Here is a 19,226-nt window from a genome sequence, read left to right as displayed (position 1 = left end):
TTCTTGATTTACTTCACAGTCGTGCGTGCAGTTACTGTACTAAAGGAAAACCATGCCACACGTAAGTATTATATTATATAGTATTTTTCCTGCAAACCATAAAAGTCGGCTCAGGAAATTAGCTCCTGTACATAATGTGCATTTTATCAGAGAGGAACTTGGAGGATATAGATAATTATTATCATAACTTCAGCTAGCTAAGCACATTTAAAATGAAGACTAATTTGACTTATTAATTTAGGAAAACATAGACTAAGTTATGATAGTTGAAGAATGTCATATTTTTTTTAACAAATTAGGAATTATTAGTTCGTCTTTTGATTTACGAAATATCTGTTAGTTTGTTCAATCAAACAAAATAGAATATTAATAGCTTTGTGGTTGGCTTAAAGGTAGTTTCATTATACGCGAGCTAGATACGTTATTAGCGCAACATTTACCGCGGCGCGTGTGGTCTCATTGAGGCATTAGCTCGACAATAAACATAAATATTTTTGCCTCGTTATACTGCCCGATCCCAGTAATTAAATTCCGCCAAATCGCACAAATCTTCAATGCCCTTCGTCCTCCAGCTCCCTCTGGTCCCGTAAACATACTCCTAATCATACATACCTACTAAAGGGGAGGTTTTGTTCGTGTTTTTCAGTCTACCAAACATTTGGTGCTTTCAACACAGTAAGTAGTAAATACTCCATCGCACCGGGCAATTTTCATAAAGAAATTTGTATATACAAATTTAGGAATTTGGCTTGACTTTTATTTATTTTTTTACATTTCAATAAGATTTTATATCATCAAGTAGTTTGAATGATATTATTATCTTATGTATATATAAAAGTCCATATAAAAGTTTCAAGTTTAATTTTAGTAATTACATACTTCGTTCGTACCATAGAAATCGATTTCTGTTAAATTTACTTGGGCAGGAATAAAAAATAATTTCAAAAACCCCACAATTCCATGGGTTTTTGCCATGGAAAACCAAATTAAATCCCCTGCATAAGACACCGCAAAAAATACTACTACTATACTATACTACTTATGAAATTTAATCACTCTTGAAAATCATCTCAGCCCACACGTTACTTGTAAAGTTGCGTCCCCGACTCGTTAGCGTCTTCCTTATTATTTCCCCGACGACTGTAATCTGGCCTTTCAGCTACTTCAAACGACTTGTTCTTTTTCTTATGTGTAATTGAAATATATTGCCGTAATATCCGCCGGACCGGAGCTGCCTCTCGAGCACATCAGGTTGAGTTTTCATTACTTGGCGAAGTGATTTTTTCAGGAGACAGAATAATAATTCATTTTGGTACCCTCGGCCAATGAGACTCTTGGAAAGTTCTTGGAGATAATAAAAGTTGGGATTCGTGGATATTCTGATTTGTTTAATTTCATTGAGGGAGCAAAGATTTTTGACGATTCTAAAATCTTTTTAAGTTTTTCCTCAATATCGGTTTTATTTAATGACTTGGAGTGTCTGCTTAATACAAAACTTTACAAACAAGTAGGAGATACATGTTACGTTACTTTTTTTACAAAGTCGGTTTTAATTCTTTATAGCTAACATAAATTAAGAGTATTGAATATTTGTTTTTATTTGCGACAAAAAAGCAAATGTTGAGTTTTCGGTTTCCAATTTTAAAACCATTAATTTTCACTTACCGTCCACAACCCTATCGAGTCCGCACTCCATAGGGTTGTGTTCCAGCTATCAGTTCGTGCACTTCCACCGCAGTCTTCGCGCTGGTCATTTTCCCACACTCTCGACCTGATTTATTGCGGAAAGCGGCACCGGCCACGCTTCAGCATTCGCCTCTAGTCAAAATACCGACTACTTTACGATCAACCCGACATATTTTATTGCTGATCGATACTGTTAACTCAGATAGCTCCGTCACCGACTGACTGTTTACACATTCTATGCGTGACAATATGTTTTTGGATTATTTTGCACTTTTGTATTATAAGTAATTTACTTACTGGTCATTTTCGACTTGTATATGAAGCAATATGAATTGTAAAATTGGAATGTTTTATCGTGTGTTTCGTGAGTCAAACGTTTCAGTAATTACAGTAAAAGGGTTCTTTTAAATAAATGCAGCTGCAGTTGATGCAAAGTTGGAGTAGAATATACCTTAATGGCAGGGTAAAACACCCTGTTATTGGCAGTTATCCATGACTCGGCGCACGAACATCACGTGACCGTGTCGCCCCCACTCCGCAACTTTCCTATAGGATATAATATGTGGCTAAAGTTTCCCGGCTGCTGACCGATGCGGAAAAACTGCTTGTAGTGGCCGAAACTGATGTTTTATACTTATTGCCGAATACATTGATATGGCTTATTTTCTTTACCCACGTTCGCAGCCTTATATCGAAAAAAAAATTAAAATATTAAATGAAAAGGAACACGATAAAACGGATCATAGGCAATCATTTCCTTATCGTTCAAAGTACGTACTAGATGTTTTTATATGTAACAGATAGGTCGGAAAGGGGTTGATGGATGAGGTTGCCGGTGACAGCCCCAAACTCGCCGTGACACGCATCCTTAATGCTGACGGAGACATATAGTCCGCAGACCGATCGCTCGGCCCGGCCTGCTGACCTCGGGGCTCCGTGGGCTTCTGCGGAGAGCTCGTAAACATTGGCGAACCACTTCGACAACTTATTTTATCCCCTTTGCATATTTTACGAGCAAAACATTCGTACGTATGTTAATAAATTGCATTAGTAATTCGGATCGAACAACTTGTTGAATATTTTCATATCCTATTTTCAGCAGGGCTTTTCCTTTTGGCCATGGTTTTTTGTTTTGAAGCTCAAAATAAGCACATATTGAAATGGATAAAAACAAATCCGTTTTCAGCTGAGGACGAAGGCGTGGGTCTATCTCAACAATGATCCGAAGAGCATTGTCCGCAATCTATTCTTCACAGCTACAATCACAATAACTGAAATGGAATATTTGCCATTCTGTGACTATTCATGCTTTGCGCCGCTGGTGTTTAATTGGAGTTATAAATCAAAGGCGCTCATAAAGCCTATCCCAGCTTGAATAATATTCAGGTGTGACGTCATTCCCATATAACTAATACGTGTTTGAAGAAGGGATCGGATAATGTCACATGTATATCATTGTTTTTGATCTACCAATATAATAACCAAGAAAATTGCCGTTTTATTTCAAAGTGCGCTGTAACAATGTTCGCAATTGTGTAATTTCTCTTCATTACACAAAACAAAATAAGCTTTACACAAGTAAAGCCCTTACCAAGTTTTATTGTCTTCACAACTCTGAAAGTAAATTACCCGAACAAATTCGCTCAGCGCTAAATCTGGGGCTTATCAGAGGCTTGCGCGAGATCCTTAAATTGAGAAATAGCTATCTGGATGAGGCGATTGGTCCCAGCCGTCGACACCTCCGACAGATTAAAAAAGTTTAATTAGTGGGCCTTTTAGAAGCGGCTGTGGACTAGTGGACAAACGAATCCAATCGAACATAGCTGCTTTCGATCATAGCTTTGAATTTGTATCAAAGTCAGCAAAGATAACTCTACCCTGTAGTCCAGCTATAATTGCAATTGTTGCTTTCTATGTTAAGCTAACAACGGATGAGTTCAAAACAGACCATATAATATCTGCACTCGTACCTATGCCTTAGCCCCGTGTTTCGTCACACAACTTTTGTTAGAAAAGTCGCGATAAAATGTTTCCTCCAATGTGTTTAGTACTCAATAATACATATTTTTGTGAAATAATAAACACTAAATAGACAATAAGAATAAACACACAATAAGAATAAATCTTAAAATTATTAATAATAAAGATTAAAGCTTACAACACGGCCCTAAATAGGCTAACTCCATTTGAATTGATCTGAATGTAATCCAAATTTGGGGTATGGTGAGAGGTGCTCACGAATGAGTCGAACTAATAGGATTAAGTGGTGTAGGTAATCCGTTATCTGAGAAGAGGTATTAATTTACATCAAATTATTCAACTCAAAGATTTCAGCATAAGCATTAAATTAATGTATATCTTAACCACCATAGTAAGTTCTTTGTCAAATAAAAATTCCTTTCTGTTTGACCATGCTTATATAGATAAATCATTCTTATAATAACGATATTATTACTTACATAACACTTGATAGATCTTAAACATATTATAGAGATACTTACCTACGTGTGATATGAGATAGATACATATAAAAGATAACAAAAACAAGTTACTTTTTATATGTATTATTATTATATCATTAATAATATATACTTATTTCACATAATGATCACTATTATACATATTCATAGTCGTTAGTTATGTAAATCTGGATATAAATATATATTTGTTCCTTTGGAGCCCTAAAATTTCGCGTTATCTCTTCATCCCGAAAGAAAAAATACCATCACCTAAATATATATATATATACCTCTACGCTTGATTATCTTTTCAATTAACTATTAGTGTTCGTAATTGATCGAGTAGATGTGGTGATTGTGGTCTGTTTTAAAACAAACGCGAAATGCTAAGTCGTGTTTATACCACTGGTGCTCATCAATTAAACTAATGGTAAATTTAAATATAATGTTTCTACTATTACTTAGTTAGTTAAAAACAAAATAGAGTGTTATTATATTGAAAAGTATTTTTTCAATTAGATCCACTCGTATTTAAAAGCAATTAACTACCTACTCGTAGGTACTTAACTGAAGTGTGGGAGTGCGAATGTACAAGTCTCGGTTCGATTTACCACAACAATTCATATTAAAAAATAGGTACTCAATATTTTTCTGGAAATGTTTATGTAAATAACTCTGCTAGTTAAACAAATTAGTATAAAATAAATGCTAATTATGTTTCTATTAGGGGCGCCTCGGGGCTTCGCTACGTGGGAATTTTGGGATAAAAGTAGAATATAACCTGGAATAACATCGGGTACTGTGTTATTCCAGATTATATTCTACCCGTGTACAAATATAATACGCACATATACACATATTTTCGCATTTATAATATTAGTATGATTCGTAGGATTTAGTTTATCTATATTATTTACATCTCAGATGTTCAAATATAAAACAAAAACGACCTATGCGAAAATTTAATACTAACTTTATTAACTTATCGCTTTAAATATAATAATTTATATTCTGCTTTAAAAAACAATTACAAACAAAAACAGCAAAGGACTTCAGCGCAGACCCTCGCAGCCCCGGTCCGCCCTGCGACGACGGCGCCCTCAACCCTACCCGGATTATTAACAATTATTGGGCTCAGCGGTATAAGTCCGGATTAAATCTGTGTCAATTTGCATTTTATTATGATGACATAGCCCTTGAGCCTTAACTATTAATGCGGGTTTATAAGCTTATTTCAATTCCGTGACGACATTACGAAAACGAAGGTGAAACAAGCCGAAAGGAATCCTTAGTTTTACATTCTACACCGACATAAATTAAGCTGCGGTCTCAACTTAAAAAGTAAAAAATAAAGGCGGCATTCAACGAGTCGCGGCAAGCGGTAATTTATGCGGTTCGTCGGCGACCAGCGAAATCTTTCGCAGATGAACACATGTTTTAGTTGTTTAAATATTACCTTAAAAATACAAATATACCTAAATAACTTTCATCTTAGTTGGATAAACCTACATTATTCTACATATGATATCCTCTATTTTGCTCTCAATTACTTATTAGCGTAGGTACTCCATATCATTATTGACAATCCAGTTCTTTTTTACACGATTACCAACTGAGAAACGTAAATAACGATATGTTTTTATCGAAAATATTCACTCGTTCCTTATGAATAATAATTAATAATAGCCCAAGTTATAAATATATTTTCTTCTATCATGACAACAGAATTATTAAAAAATGATCTCTGCATTTTGCTTCGTCTTCAATTTGTGTGCACAAAATGGAAGCTAATTTTATCATAGGAAGCTAATCTAATCTACTGTAAAACTACCTATGCCTTCAAAATACAAAGCTGGAACATAAAGGCGCATTCAGACGTCAATTTCATCAATTATTCGGTTTGTTTGGTTTTGTCTTTGAAGATTATTGTTATACAAGTGAAGGTAGCGTGTTCATAGCGGGCGTGTGATCGATCATGTTCCTGCGACAACCGACTAGACGATTTAAACGCCAACGTTGTTACGCGCTCCGTCGCTCAACTAACTCCTCTCTATAGGCCTTAATTCGATTACTTTCGACGAATCGCAACCTCGCGGGCTTGCTTGCTAGGAACTGGGATGGAAGATCAAAGGATAATCGAAAGAACGTCTCCGAAGCTGACTTAAATGAAATTATATGTGTTATTCGCGTTGTCGAGGCGTATTTATCCATACTTATTTTGACTTTTACCTCTTTAATGTTTAGTAAAATTGTTGCAAAATAAAGTATGTTGCAGTATTTTAATTATTACACTACAGAACATCACAGCCCAGACAGGTAGATATACCTAAAGTGTGAACACATTACCTACTTCTAGCTACAAAGCGTTTTGGTTTTGCAACATCACTTTTGAGGAAGTCGCTTAAATAATATTTTTCAATTATTAACTCTCGTAACTATGAAGAGAGACTTATTCGTGTTTACTTTAATATAGGTATACTTTAATACATAATGTTTTCATAACTGACATGTTCGCTCAGTTGCATGCTGTGTTCTGTATAAAGTTGGACAACAAAGCTGGTCTGCATTTTACTTACTTTAAAATGCTGGTATGCTTCAAAGTTTAAACTTAAATACAACTTGTTTGGCTGCACTGAATTTTGGAAGACAAGCAGATGTTACTGTTTTTATTAATAAATTAATTTAACTCTAAGTATTTTGTAGTTGAACTAGCGGAGATACGCTTCTATAGGTATTTCGGAAAAAGTGTCCTAATTTCTACTTGTGTCTATGTAATCCACCCAGTATTTGGTAGTTCAAATATTATTTATTTTATGTTTTCCCTTATTCACTGTGTGTGCAGTGACATTAATATTTTACCGTGATCTGGCGACAACAAGTCAATTGATCGATAGATCGATGATGGCAGATTAAAAGGACCGAGTTAACCAAAACAACCCCGCTCTGTGGTAAATAGAGCGTTGACATATCCATCGGACAATCAATCTGTCTTATATTTATCGACTGCCGGTTCCAACCCCTAACCTATGGACCACAACGGTCAAGCTTCATTTCCTCCACCTTTTCCCACTTTTTACGCTAAGTCGCCTCATCATCTTAATTAAACGTTGAGCGGTCAAATTTTACATTAGTATTTTTTATCAGTTTTAAGTTCTTTTTTATGGGTTCGTGGTAATATAATAAACATATACCTACCTAATACCTCTTTCTGTTTTTCTTTTTTTATTCCGGTGAGAAATCTGGTTTCAGTGAGAATTCAGTCTATGAATGTGTGAATTTATTAACTTTTATAAAACATCGTTTTAACGAAAGATAAATATCTTCCGCAGCTGACGAAAATAATGAATAAAATAATAAAGTTCATTAGTAGTTAGATTAAGGTCGGTAATTAATATCAAAACGAGTCCAGGGATGGCCGGAGGTTCAACGGGCCTGCACCGGGAATCTATTAATTTGGCGTAAACCGGCCATTACAGCCGAGTCGCCAATTATTCTCCCCTCTCCTGGTAATTAAATTCTATGACGTTCGCAATAAGACGGCCGCTTTACGATACTCAGCTTCCAATTTCATTGCCCGTAAAAAGATTTATAAAAATGATTCCCTCAATTCTCTCTCCTAATGTAAGCAAATTATAACTCCCATCTCGTAAAATGTGTAATTAAAACTCATTTCATCCATCAAACGAAAATTAAGACGACAATTCTTCTCAGTTTCAAAAAGTTTTATGGCATAAATTAAAATCGAGATTAGTTCTAAAATAATTTATTTTTGTGTTCCTTTTATAAAACAATCGCTTAATTATTATAGCTTATTAATATTTTTACAATAAACATATAATAGCAATCTGTCTACCAAAAATTCATAGATTTATTTACATTATTTTTACAATAACATTTTCATAACTTAATGCGATTTGGACATGCAATCAACAAATCTGTTTTAAAATGCATACTATATGCAATAAAAATCTGAATCGTATATAAGTTGGACTTATTTTTCCTTTGTACCATGTTTCAATTCCAATATGCGCCACTTATATTGCGTACTAACAAGAAAATTTTAATTGTTTTATAATTAAAATAAATTATTAAAGCATGGTACAACGAACGAGAAATAAGTAAAGAATGACATTACATAATTAGTACTAGGCTATCTATTTCTGAATTTTAATACTGGCGACTCTTAATCAGTGGAACATTATTGCTTTATTTACGAATGACTTCTACATTTATCATTCTATATTCTACGTACCTAACTTCTTTACATTGTACACAAAATATTTAAAATCTAATTAGCAATCATTTAAATAAGTTTCATTACATCTTAAGCTTGCTTCACAAGGCACTATTCTAGCGAGAATGTTATAAAATCAATGGAGACAACAACATAACTGCTATTTAAATAAATTCGGGTTGAATATCCAAAGCCGGGCCTAAAATTACATTTTATGGCAACAAATTGATAACATTTTTTAACAAACTGAAACATCTACAATTAGGGAAACCTTCCTTATCTATTACCACAGTACACCGTACCAAGTGGGCCCTCAGACCACACGCACATAACAAAACATAGAGAATAATGAAAGGCTATCAAATCTTCATCATATATTTTAAGCTTTTAAACATTTCGCTTAGACCTAAATTGGCGTTCATATTGCTCATTTAATACATAAATATTTTTTGCAAGCGGTCTTCGTAAATGGAACTAAATACTATTATCTCATCTGCTCGTTATATTTTAATTCAAATGAAACGCATGTTTTCATAATGGAAAAGCTATTATGAGATAACTATTATTTAACGACATTTTTTATCTTTAAAATAACGCAGTAGACGCATAATATCTTTTGACAGCTCATTAATAGTGAGAACTGGTATCACAGTATTTTGAGTTGGTGGATTCCTATCCTTGCAACCTTATACAATCCATCTATGAAATAATTACATAGATTGAAAATTTGCCATTTAAATGCACAATTCGAGACAAAAAGTGTTAACTACCATTTAGCAAGGTAATCAGTCGCATCAATCAACAATATAGAATCATTATTAAATATTTAAGTTCAACAAATCACCAATAACATAAACTACTCTATTTTCCGGATGCCCATGCTCCCTTTTCCGAACAATAAAAAAAATTGTGGACGTAGTTGAGCAGAAGTCAGTCATCCATCACGCGGCAGTCTCCGGGGCGCGCAACAAATCTATTTTAACAGATCATCCCCTCACTATATTATCGTTTCTCTTTCACTCCTACCATTGATTCTCGATAGTACAAGATTCTTAATTACTTAAAATAAACTTCTATACAGTTCATCACATTTTTATCTTTCAGGTTTCCGGTGAAACGACGTTTTTATGAAACCTTTAATCATGATCATGTGATCATGACAATTGCTAAAATAAGTATGTCTTTTAAAATTGGAATGATATTTACTTATACAACCGAGTCCCGTGGACTTGTAAAAAATAACCAGTTGAACTCAAACAGAAACTTAGCAAAAACAAGTGACATTATCTAGTTTTTCAGTGGTAGGGGCGGGATGTCGGGCGGCGGGCATTGTCGGCGGAATATCGGATAGTTTATGTCAGCGGGTCGGTGTGCGTTAATCGTTCATTAATCACTAGACTGTGGCCTATCACCGCAGCGAGGCCACGATCTCGTTCGCCATGCTGTTCTGCTGGCTCGATGCGTTCAGACTTTTGGAGCATTGCTGGAAATCAATTAGTAATGATATTTAGGAATACCTCACGTAGTAAGAACCATTAGAATATACATTTATTGTTATTTGGAAATGGTCTTTGAACTCAGGTCATCTAAACGGCCAGCAGATTTTTTTGAAATCAGTTTATATATTTGTATAGTTTATACAAATGAAATAAAAAAATTACTTCCTACCTTACATGGTTTTAGGTAATCACGTACTACAAAATGCTATTCGATATGCGTTCCTAAGAGTTGTTAAGTTGAAAAGTAGTTAATTGCTCCTAATAAAGTGTATTTTAACGTGAAAATAAAATACGTGCTATTCGATAATTGTGTTAGTGATAATACAGAGGGCTTTTTTATTCGGTGGCGATTACGCTGAATAATTGATGGAAATAATTTTATGATTATTATCGGAACTAGGCTAGGTGGGGTTGACCGAGGTAGTAGCCCCAAGTTGTAATTTTTGGGGGCACCGCAACATTGTTGAAAATAAACATTACACAACAATAATAGTCGTGGCATTTTTAATTCCTAAATCGGTTGGGTGCTGGGGTAAAAAATAATTTCAACGTGCCTTGTTATTTCTTATCAGAATATGAAGTGCCTAGTAATAAATGACACGTATTTGCACAGCTCTTAAAATAAACTATGCATGTCCCAGGACTGCACATGTTTAACATTTGTCTCGTCTCGGCCACAATAATGTTACAACAGATGGTAAGTTCTATACTTCCATCATTCTAAGAAATCAACAAATATTTGCTTCATACGAAATAATTGTTTTTGTTGCTAGATACATATATTATTACAAAAAAATATAGATAATATTAAATGGTCGCCTACTATCAAATAAAAAGATTGGGTGTATTAATTGTTGTAAAGCCCTAATTTGATTATATTTGTATCGTATATCAAAATTAAACCTTGGAGTAATCTGAATGCTTTCGGTTGACTTAATATATATAAAATATTTTCACCTTGGGACTTGACTCCGTGTTCCCCATACCCATATTTCATAAAAATCTGTCGTGTATTTTTTGCGTAAATAACTTATTTTTATATTACCAACCTGGCGTATAGGTATGCGGTTCTCCTGATTGTAAGCTGTCATTACAGCTTATGGACGCCAGCAACACCAGGCGTGCGCTTCGCTTTACTTTCCTTTTAATATTAATAGGATCAGCAGAGTTATCTTACCATTTGCCTGGACTCCCATGCTTTCATGGCGCTCTTGTACTTCTCGAACTCGTGGCACCAGTCCGAGTACACTTGCTTGTACTCCTGCGTTTTGCTGGGTTGGCTGCACCTGTCCCGCACAGAAATGTTTTACGAGCTGCTCTGCTTGTAACATGCTTTACGACTCTGGCTAACAATTGCCTTGATGTATTTATGTTTCTTAAATGCTACAAATGCTTTATTTCTTGAACTGCAAGTCTGCCTTATATACTTGTTGAGTACTCTCATTATGTTAACAAGCAATTTATTCTTGTATAATATATTATTTGTATTTCTTTGGAATGAACGAAAAAACACATAAGGATAATAATTATGAAATCTCATTTTTTTTTACTAGATTTTTGACATTGATTACAATCATACTCTTGCATCTTGCTATATCTGACTTAACATACGGTCTGATTTTACTGGTTAATTTAGTATTAATCCTTGCATTTATACTTAGTACTTATTCTTATATTTAAAGACTTTTGGTAGCATTGTTTTGGAATATATTTCACCTAGACTCCTATGTCTTGTGGGTTGGCTGCACCTGTCACACACAAAACGTGTTTTACGACTGTGCTGTTCTGTAATGTTACTTAAACGCTACCTCATGCTTAGCTCACGTGCAGACTTGTCGACAATTTAGTATTATTCTGTTCAAATGATAAAATTGTTAACTTTATTTGAATACTATTTGTTGCCTTATGAAATTATGAAAACTTTCTTCATAATGCAAAAGTACACACTGACTGCTGAAAACACACTCTGCTGTGTGCTTTCATTCTTAGGAAAATGTATGAATCGCAAATTGATTATAATTATTGTGTTTATCGTATCATTATTTACTCTTAATAGCTACAATTAATGAAACGAAAACACAAGTCCTACAAACGATATAAATAGTGAGAACACTTATGACATACAGATGTAAATTGCATAGTGTCATGAGGAGGGATTAAGTATAATAAATTAATTTTAGCACAACAGCTCATCTAAAGTGTGTGTTTTATAGCGGCCAGCAGCTGCTAATATCCAGAGTTACTGGGACTAACCAGTATTTCAGCATTAGCATAATGTTCATGAAAGCTTTAAATTTTATCTCTTTGCTATTTAAATATTTATACCAACTAGTATAAAATACGAAAGTATTTTAAAGTTTTAATTCCCATAACACCAAAATCTTTTATTTAATTTCGGCTTCCCTGCAATCTTTGCACACTCTCGTAGGAAATACCAAAGATTCGCTTACAAACTCTTCAGCTGCATAATAATATTTTAGATAGAAAGTAAACCTGTGTGATTATAGAAATTATAATAAAACCAGCGACCTGGATATCTGATTATTTGATTAACCACGTGAGAATTTACATATATACCCTTATGCGGCGGTATTAGGGGTGAGTTTGTAATGTAATGAACAAATCAACTCAAATCTTATTCCGACATTAGACCTTCACAGGCACTTCTTCAGATGAAATTTATAGATTTTTTGGGAAATTACAATATAATATAAAAATATTCATTACAACCAATACAAAAGTATTATATTGTAATTTCCCAAAAAGCTACAAACTACTGACTGAACTGTTTAGAATTAGTGTGTAGATGGCATAAAGATAGCTGTGCAGCCGACGGTACCTGTGTACATCGATGTCCAGGTTGTAGGACGCGATGAGCGTGGGCCCGTAGTAACACTCGTAGAGCCCGCGGTCGGAGTCCGATACTGACAGCAGAACTAACCCGCGCTCTGAGCTTTGTAGCACTCTCTCCCAACTGTCACAATGACCAAAAGTATTTTTATGGGCTTGTTTCACCGCTTGCTGATAAAATATTGCTTGCTCATAACCTATATATGTATGTAACATATCGAAGAGAGTAAAAATTGTTTCACAAATGTTGGATAACTAACAAATAACTTCAGTCCGACTTATCTAGCAGATAGTTTATCTGTGAAATTACAATATGATAATTTATAACCTTTATTTGCACTAATAACCTTTATTTGCACTAAAATAATTCGTTTACACAAAGATAAAATACAAATTTAGTTTTAAACTCATAATAATGTTATACAATCAATAATTATGTGGTTATTTTAAGAATGAACTTAGTTTATAGGCATGATTATATTTTTATACAGTTGTACATTTTGTACTCTGTCTGTTTGAATGTTATAACAGTATTACCGTTAGTAACACGAACATATAATTATCCACGTCTTTCCCAGAGCTCCACTCTTCGATCGTTTCCAATAAATAATATACGCAACGAGACCACACTGCTCCTAATATTATAGTATTATAATGAAATACTGGAACCATTATACAGGGTTGTTGGTATCAAACGCAGAACCTCCTATAGACTACTTGGGTACATCAAAACAAGTAACTTTTATTCTACGACTTTTCGTGATTCGTAGTTATTTTCATATAAAAAAAAGCTAATTTGCGATTCTACACATCTTAAATCTATAAAATAGCCAAGCAACACGAGACAGTATAGTAGCGTTATGTAGCGGAATCGAACATAGAGTTAACGTTTTATGAAAACGACATTAAAACTAAAAAAGATTTTTTGACGTTAAGACAAAAGTCGTAGAACAAAAGATGTTGAAGTCTCTATGTACATTTTGCGCCTTTGGAAGGTTATGCGTTAGATACCAGTAACCCTGTATAATAAACTGGAGTAGATAATATACGAATACAATAATATACCTATATAATTCATTCGTAGCACGAGGACGTATTCGAGATCGAATAGACTTCTATGAATATTTTTTCATTCATATATTATTGACTATACGAGTAATTTGTATTATGCACTATCAATTAAATGTAATTTACATTTATATTTTTGTAAATAAAAAAAAATCTAAATGAAATTCTAAATGTAAAAGTACCAATTAAAGACCTAAGAAGTACTAAGTAATTATATATCTCAATGCTTACTTGAAATTAATTTTATATCTTCCCTTCTCTCTGGAATGATGGTACCAGACTACTAGCTGGTCTTTCAATGCCTCCGGTGTCTTCCCGAAGGCAGCCAAATGGACGCTTTGGCCATAACCAGCTCTGACAGTTCTTAGAGGGGCACTGGCCTCGCAAATGGATGGAGTAGAGTTGGTGGCGTCGTGAAGTAGCCCCGGCGTGTATGGACGGCACGCACCCACTTCTTTGTCCCAACCACAGTAAGGGTCTAGCACGCAGCGCAGGCAACTGTCATACCTGTTTGGAAAATATGGGTTGAGTGTGGGTAATCAGGTTTAATAATATTTGTATTAAATACATATCATTTCAATAAAGTGAGAAGCAGTTTAGTTTCAGGATACTGTGGCTATTTTATGGCCTAGGCCACAGAATAAACAAAGAGCGTATGCTGTCTTTCGTTGTATTGAGGTTTGTCGACGGATGCGTCCATATGCAGCGGGGACTACATCTCATCAGTCTCAGGTCAGGTTTCCGGTTGGCTATATGTCTATACCCCCTATCGACAGTTAGAGACCCCTCTAACTGTCGATACTCACCTATGGGAACAAGCCCTGAGCGGCAGCTGCCTGAGACGGTTGTCTGTGGCGAGGTAGAGCGCGTGCGTCCTCCGCGACAGCGCCAGCGCCCGCACGCTCTCCATGCCCGCCGCGCGCCACACGTCCGCCACGCGCGAGCCTCCGCCAGCCCATTGCACTATCTTATATACTTCTCCTGCACCTATGACCATAATACTATGTCAACAAATGTAATCATTAGATGTTATAACGGACTCACGTACAACTGATCCAGCTTTTACCGAAAATGACGCTGAGCACTTAAACAAGCTTTAATAGATGTAACACCCCTACTTGTTTTTTTTACAGAAAACAAGAGCAATAAAAACTGCTCTTACATTCCGTCGCCTATGTTTAACCCTATATATATCCCAAATTTAATTAAAATTGGCTCAGTTTAGCCGTGAAAGCATGATAGAGACTTTCGCATTTATAATATTGAGCAGACAGGCATATGAAGGATTTTAATAGTATTGTAAGCTACCTAGTCCACTAACTTACACCAACGTTCTTAACTTGTACCATCCTATGTCACACAAATGAGACGGAACTTGTGAAGCTTGTTACATCTTACTTACTGGTGCCTGCATAGAAGATAGTATACGTGATGTCATCAGTCAGCATGTCTACAAACTGGCGGTCTACCACTAGCGTGGTCAACACTAAGTCACGCTTGTAGAACGCGGGGGCGTCTCCCTCATGGCGGACCGCTGAGTCCATTAGTGGGTGTGATCTAGACAAAGCAGATAGGATAAACTACCTTCCAACACTTTTACTAATTTATTCATTTTTGGAAACTGGAGAGAACCGATAGGTCATTGAAACAGTCGCCCAAAATACATAGAAGAAAAAAAATTGCAACACCGTTCGTCAATAAAGACGAACAAATTTCCTCAAAAATATGTACATATTATAAATATTTTTGACGAAGCTTGTTGCGGATTTTATTTTATTTTACATCCTATAGCTGACTATCAGCTATAGGATGTAAGTAACCTGTCACAGTAATATCGTGCAATTTACTGAACACGCGCGCTGGAGAGTCCACTTCAAGTCAAAACAATGCGCTCCGGTCCGCTCCACGCAACATTGGTTTCCGAGTATTGGCATAATACGTTCGATGGCATCCTCACACTTAATGCCCCGTAAAGCTTTATCGCAGGTTAACAGCGTGAAATTCCAATAAAAAGCTTTTTGGCATCTTAATTTCACATAAAGTGCATTAAACTTCAAGCCCATTTCAGCGATCGTTAAAGCATTTATGTGTGTGAATACTTACAATTTTATGAGTGCATAAATAACTTTGCGGGAATGAGCGCGATATTTCTTAGTCTGCAATGTTACCTCTAAATTGGCGATAAAAATAGGGAGAACAAAGACGTTACTTACGGTTTTCGCACCGCGTCATCAATTAAAGTACGCGAGTGTGACCCAATTAGAGAATATACGAGTCGCGAAACTAATGTGAGGTCTTGTTCGGATTAGCGCGGGAGTGCGGGGTGCGAGGAGGGAATACTACTGCTTTCCAATATCGGGTACGGTTATAGGTTATTCGTTATAGCAATAAAGAACGAAACCGTTTAGTGTTATTGAAGTTTGCTACGCTTTTATTTTTCATGAATTTTCCTACTGCAAGTAATAATATAGGAAAACTTGAATCTTTTATGAAACTCTAAACTCTTTTGTATACCTAACAGAGTAGGTATATACGTATATTAGGTACTTACTCTATTAAGTATATAAAATTAACAAACTTCCTTTTGAGTTGTCTAATCGACAAAATTCATTGTAAAACTGTAGTTAAAGTATTATAATAACCCTGAATGTTCTAGTTAACTTTCGATCTCGTGAAGTGGTATTTTAATTTCCGAAAATACAAGCTTCTATTTAATTTATCTATATCTATCATCTGAGCGTTTTCCCGGTTTCTTCTAAAGCCGTTAAACGTCAAAGTCAGTATCCGCTTTGCTATTTCTATTTCCCCACTTGGAACGATCTTCGTTATGCTTTGTATAACAAGTACATATGTAAAATAATCTTACCTTATGAAGTTGAGTACGTTGTCTGGTAGAGTCTCTGTATTGTTGACACATGTCCCGGGTCTTGGTTCAGGGACCCTTGCGCGCAGCACTGGCAGCCACGCAGAGTTGGACGTGGCCTGTCACAAGATACCGGTGTTAGCAGTACCCTTTATATAATAAAGACTGAAAGGGTGTGTGACACCATCAAATGACATTGACAAAATGGCGTACTTTGCATTTTGTTGCGCACATGAAAGTCAACGTCAAAGTTGGCGGTGCAACACACCCTAGCTGTGCTCCAACGTTGTTTACTTAAATCAGTAAACAACGTTGAAGTACATACAACCAGCGTAGGTGTTGTGAAAAAGAAGAAAGATAGAAACAGATACAATAGTAGTTATTTCTGTAAATGTTTTTCTAAAGTAGGTATTTTTGAACATATTTTTACGACATATCACTGTTTATTATATGGAAGATGCAATAACAAAAAACTCAAATAAAATTAAAGTATATGGTGAAATGGGTAACTGATTTAATATTTTTTAATATGTTCCTAAACCCCCTAAAAGGTTTTTTCTCCCTTTTCTTTGTGATATTGCTGTATAGACGCATTATAGACTTTTTATTTCCAGAAAAGTTGGACTGACCTGCTCCTTAAAGCGGCCACTGAAAGCCTCCTGTATGTCTTCCATAGTGTAAGTGCAAATAGCAGAGCCAACGAGCCCGTCGCTGGCACCAGTCGTGAATGCAGCGTAGAACCGGCTCGGGTCATCTGGCATCTGGTACACGCTCTCTGGCGACAACCAACCTCTATTTAGACGTTATACTAACGTATAAACTCCTTTAAATCAAAGCGCGCCAAATCAATCCCTCGGAACTTTGCAAAAATTAATTTCACTTGAAAGCAAAAATATTCAATCGAAATTGAAATTCCTAATAAAGCATTTTAAATTAAAGTTTATTGTTTTATTGATTATTCAATATATCGGTAATTATGCCAAGTCTTTGGGAGAGTCCTATGTCCAACAGTGGACACCTTGTGATTAAGATTATGATATTAACTTACGTATTTCATCAAAATAAAAGGGAAATTCGCCAGGTATGCTGCAGTTGAGTCTGGCTTTGAGATACGTGGCCCAGTTTTGGCTGAGAATGTGTTTTCCGCCCGTGTCTTGCTTGCAAACCCTGGCCACTCGCGAGTAGACCGCCTTGCCGCAGTTCATGAACTCCACCGCTGTTTCCCGAAAGAAAAATAACACGTATTCCCCGACGTCAAAGGAACCGACGAAGTTAGTTTCTGGGAAAAAGGAGAAAAATCGGAGAACAGAATGAACAACGAATAAAATTTTTAACGCTATCAGTGAACTTTATCAGCAAGCGATGAAACATTTTCAATAATTTTACAATTAAGTATATATTTATTTAAAACAAAAAACAAAATGATTGAGCTGAAATTCTATGTATCTACACGGGCACAGATTCTTTACATCCAGTTATAAATCAAGTCTGATATTTACTGTGTCGATAGTCTTCGTCGTAAAATATCTTGAAATGCTTATTTATCGCAATAGTCGATGTTCCAAGTTTAGTACTACTGTTTAAATTACTCACTGTCTAGCCACTTTGAGTCGTATTTCAAGGTTCTTTTGAAGTTGAATTTCTTTTGACCCGTCCGCAAGTCGAAGAGGTCATTCCGGAAAATGACTGGGTCTGCTTTGGTAAATTCTGCATTGGTGCCCGCGTAGAGCGCAGGCAGGCCTCCAGGGTTGCCCTTCGTGACCCACACGGCCGTGCTGTTATCCGCCGGATCATATGGACATTTGGCCACCCCATGTCCCACCCCGGGAACGTACTCGTGTCGAGGTAGATGTGTCAAATTCAACTGCGAGCAATAATGATATATCATGCGAGGGTTCGGTCTACACCTATCAATTACACACCAAAGACTGGACGTCAATACAAGGTGTTTATAAATAATAGTTCAGAATTTCAATTAGCACCGTGAATAATTGATGTATGGTGTGGTAAAATGTAACATGTGGAAAGAAGTTTTATTTTAAATTATTAAGTAGCCTTCAAAGTTGCTTTGTCAATTACTGGTGTCTTAACATGAAAGAAAGTAGGATATTTAGTAGAAAAAAAGATTACAATTCCTTTCAGAACAACAAATAATAAACCAAATAAAATAATATTTAGAATACACTGGTGTGACTAGGGATCGGTTGTGTACTTACATAAACTACCCAGTCTTTCGGGTTGTGGGCGTTGGTTCCACAGACGTACAACCTCTCGCCATCGCCCAGGGGCTGCAGCACCCGTATATGATTCCTACATTCGAAGGGCTCCGACTTGCCCTTACTGACACACTGCGCTACATTACTCGCTTCCAGTAGCAATGCGTCACGCTGAAATAAAAATAATTTTAAAACAAGCTTATGTACCTATGACCTTTTCAAAACAATTCATTAAGAATAAGTAAATTAATTTATAATTTACTTTGAACAAAAAGTTATAAAGCTGAAGTCAATTCCTTGGAAACTTCGTTTTATACTCTCTAAAAGTTCTTTTAGCTATAAACTTTTTAT

The 19,226-nt window shown here is 35.6% G+C and overlaps 1 protein-coding gene across 2 annotated transcripts in view; it reads right to left on the bottom strand.

Annotated features, from left to right (window-relative positions):
• Window positions 1-7,892: 7,892 nt before the first annotated feature.
• Window positions 7,893-19,226, bottom strand: part of LOC128669351 (semaphorin-2A-like) — a 46,468-nt gene continuing 35,134 nt past the window's right edge. The window contains exons 4-14 of one of the 2 annotated variants that reach the window (XM_053744115.2): window positions 18,876-19,046; window positions 18,253-18,523; window positions 17,708-17,938; window positions 17,289-17,434; window positions 16,663-16,778; window positions 15,199-15,353; window positions 14,603-14,783; window positions 14,028-14,303; window positions 12,718-12,852; window positions 11,056-11,164; window positions 7,893-9,862 (exon numbers count right to left, since the gene is read on the bottom strand). In XM_053744115.2, coding sequence (XP_053600090.1) covers window positions 9,788-9,862; window positions 11,056-11,164; window positions 12,718-12,852; window positions 14,028-14,303; window positions 14,603-14,783; window positions 15,199-15,353; window positions 16,663-16,778; window positions 17,289-17,434; window positions 17,708-17,938; window positions 18,253-18,523; window positions 18,876-19,046 — 1,866 coding nt within the window. In that variant the 3' untranslated portion in view covers window positions 7,893-9,787. Of the gene's footprint in view, window positions 9,863-11,055; window positions 11,165-11,221; window positions 11,627-12,717; window positions 12,853-14,027; window positions 14,304-14,602; window positions 14,784-15,198; window positions 15,354-16,662; window positions 16,779-17,288; window positions 17,435-17,707; window positions 17,939-18,252; window positions 18,524-18,875; window positions 19,047-19,226 lie in introns of those variants that run through there. The other variant, XM_053744116.2, reaches the window with a different exon arrangement.

The sequence above is a fragment of the Plodia interpunctella genome, chromosome 4 (assembly GCF_027563975.2).
Source record: "Plodia interpunctella isolate USDA-ARS_2022_Savannah chromosome 4, ilPloInte3.2, whole genome shotgun sequence".
NCBI classification, from domain to species: domain Eukaryota; kingdom Metazoa; phylum Arthropoda; class Insecta; order Lepidoptera; family Pyralidae; genus Plodia; species Plodia interpunctella.
The sequence above is the reverse complement of the archived record's forward strand: the minus strand, read 5'-3'. Positions and strand labels throughout refer to the sequence as shown.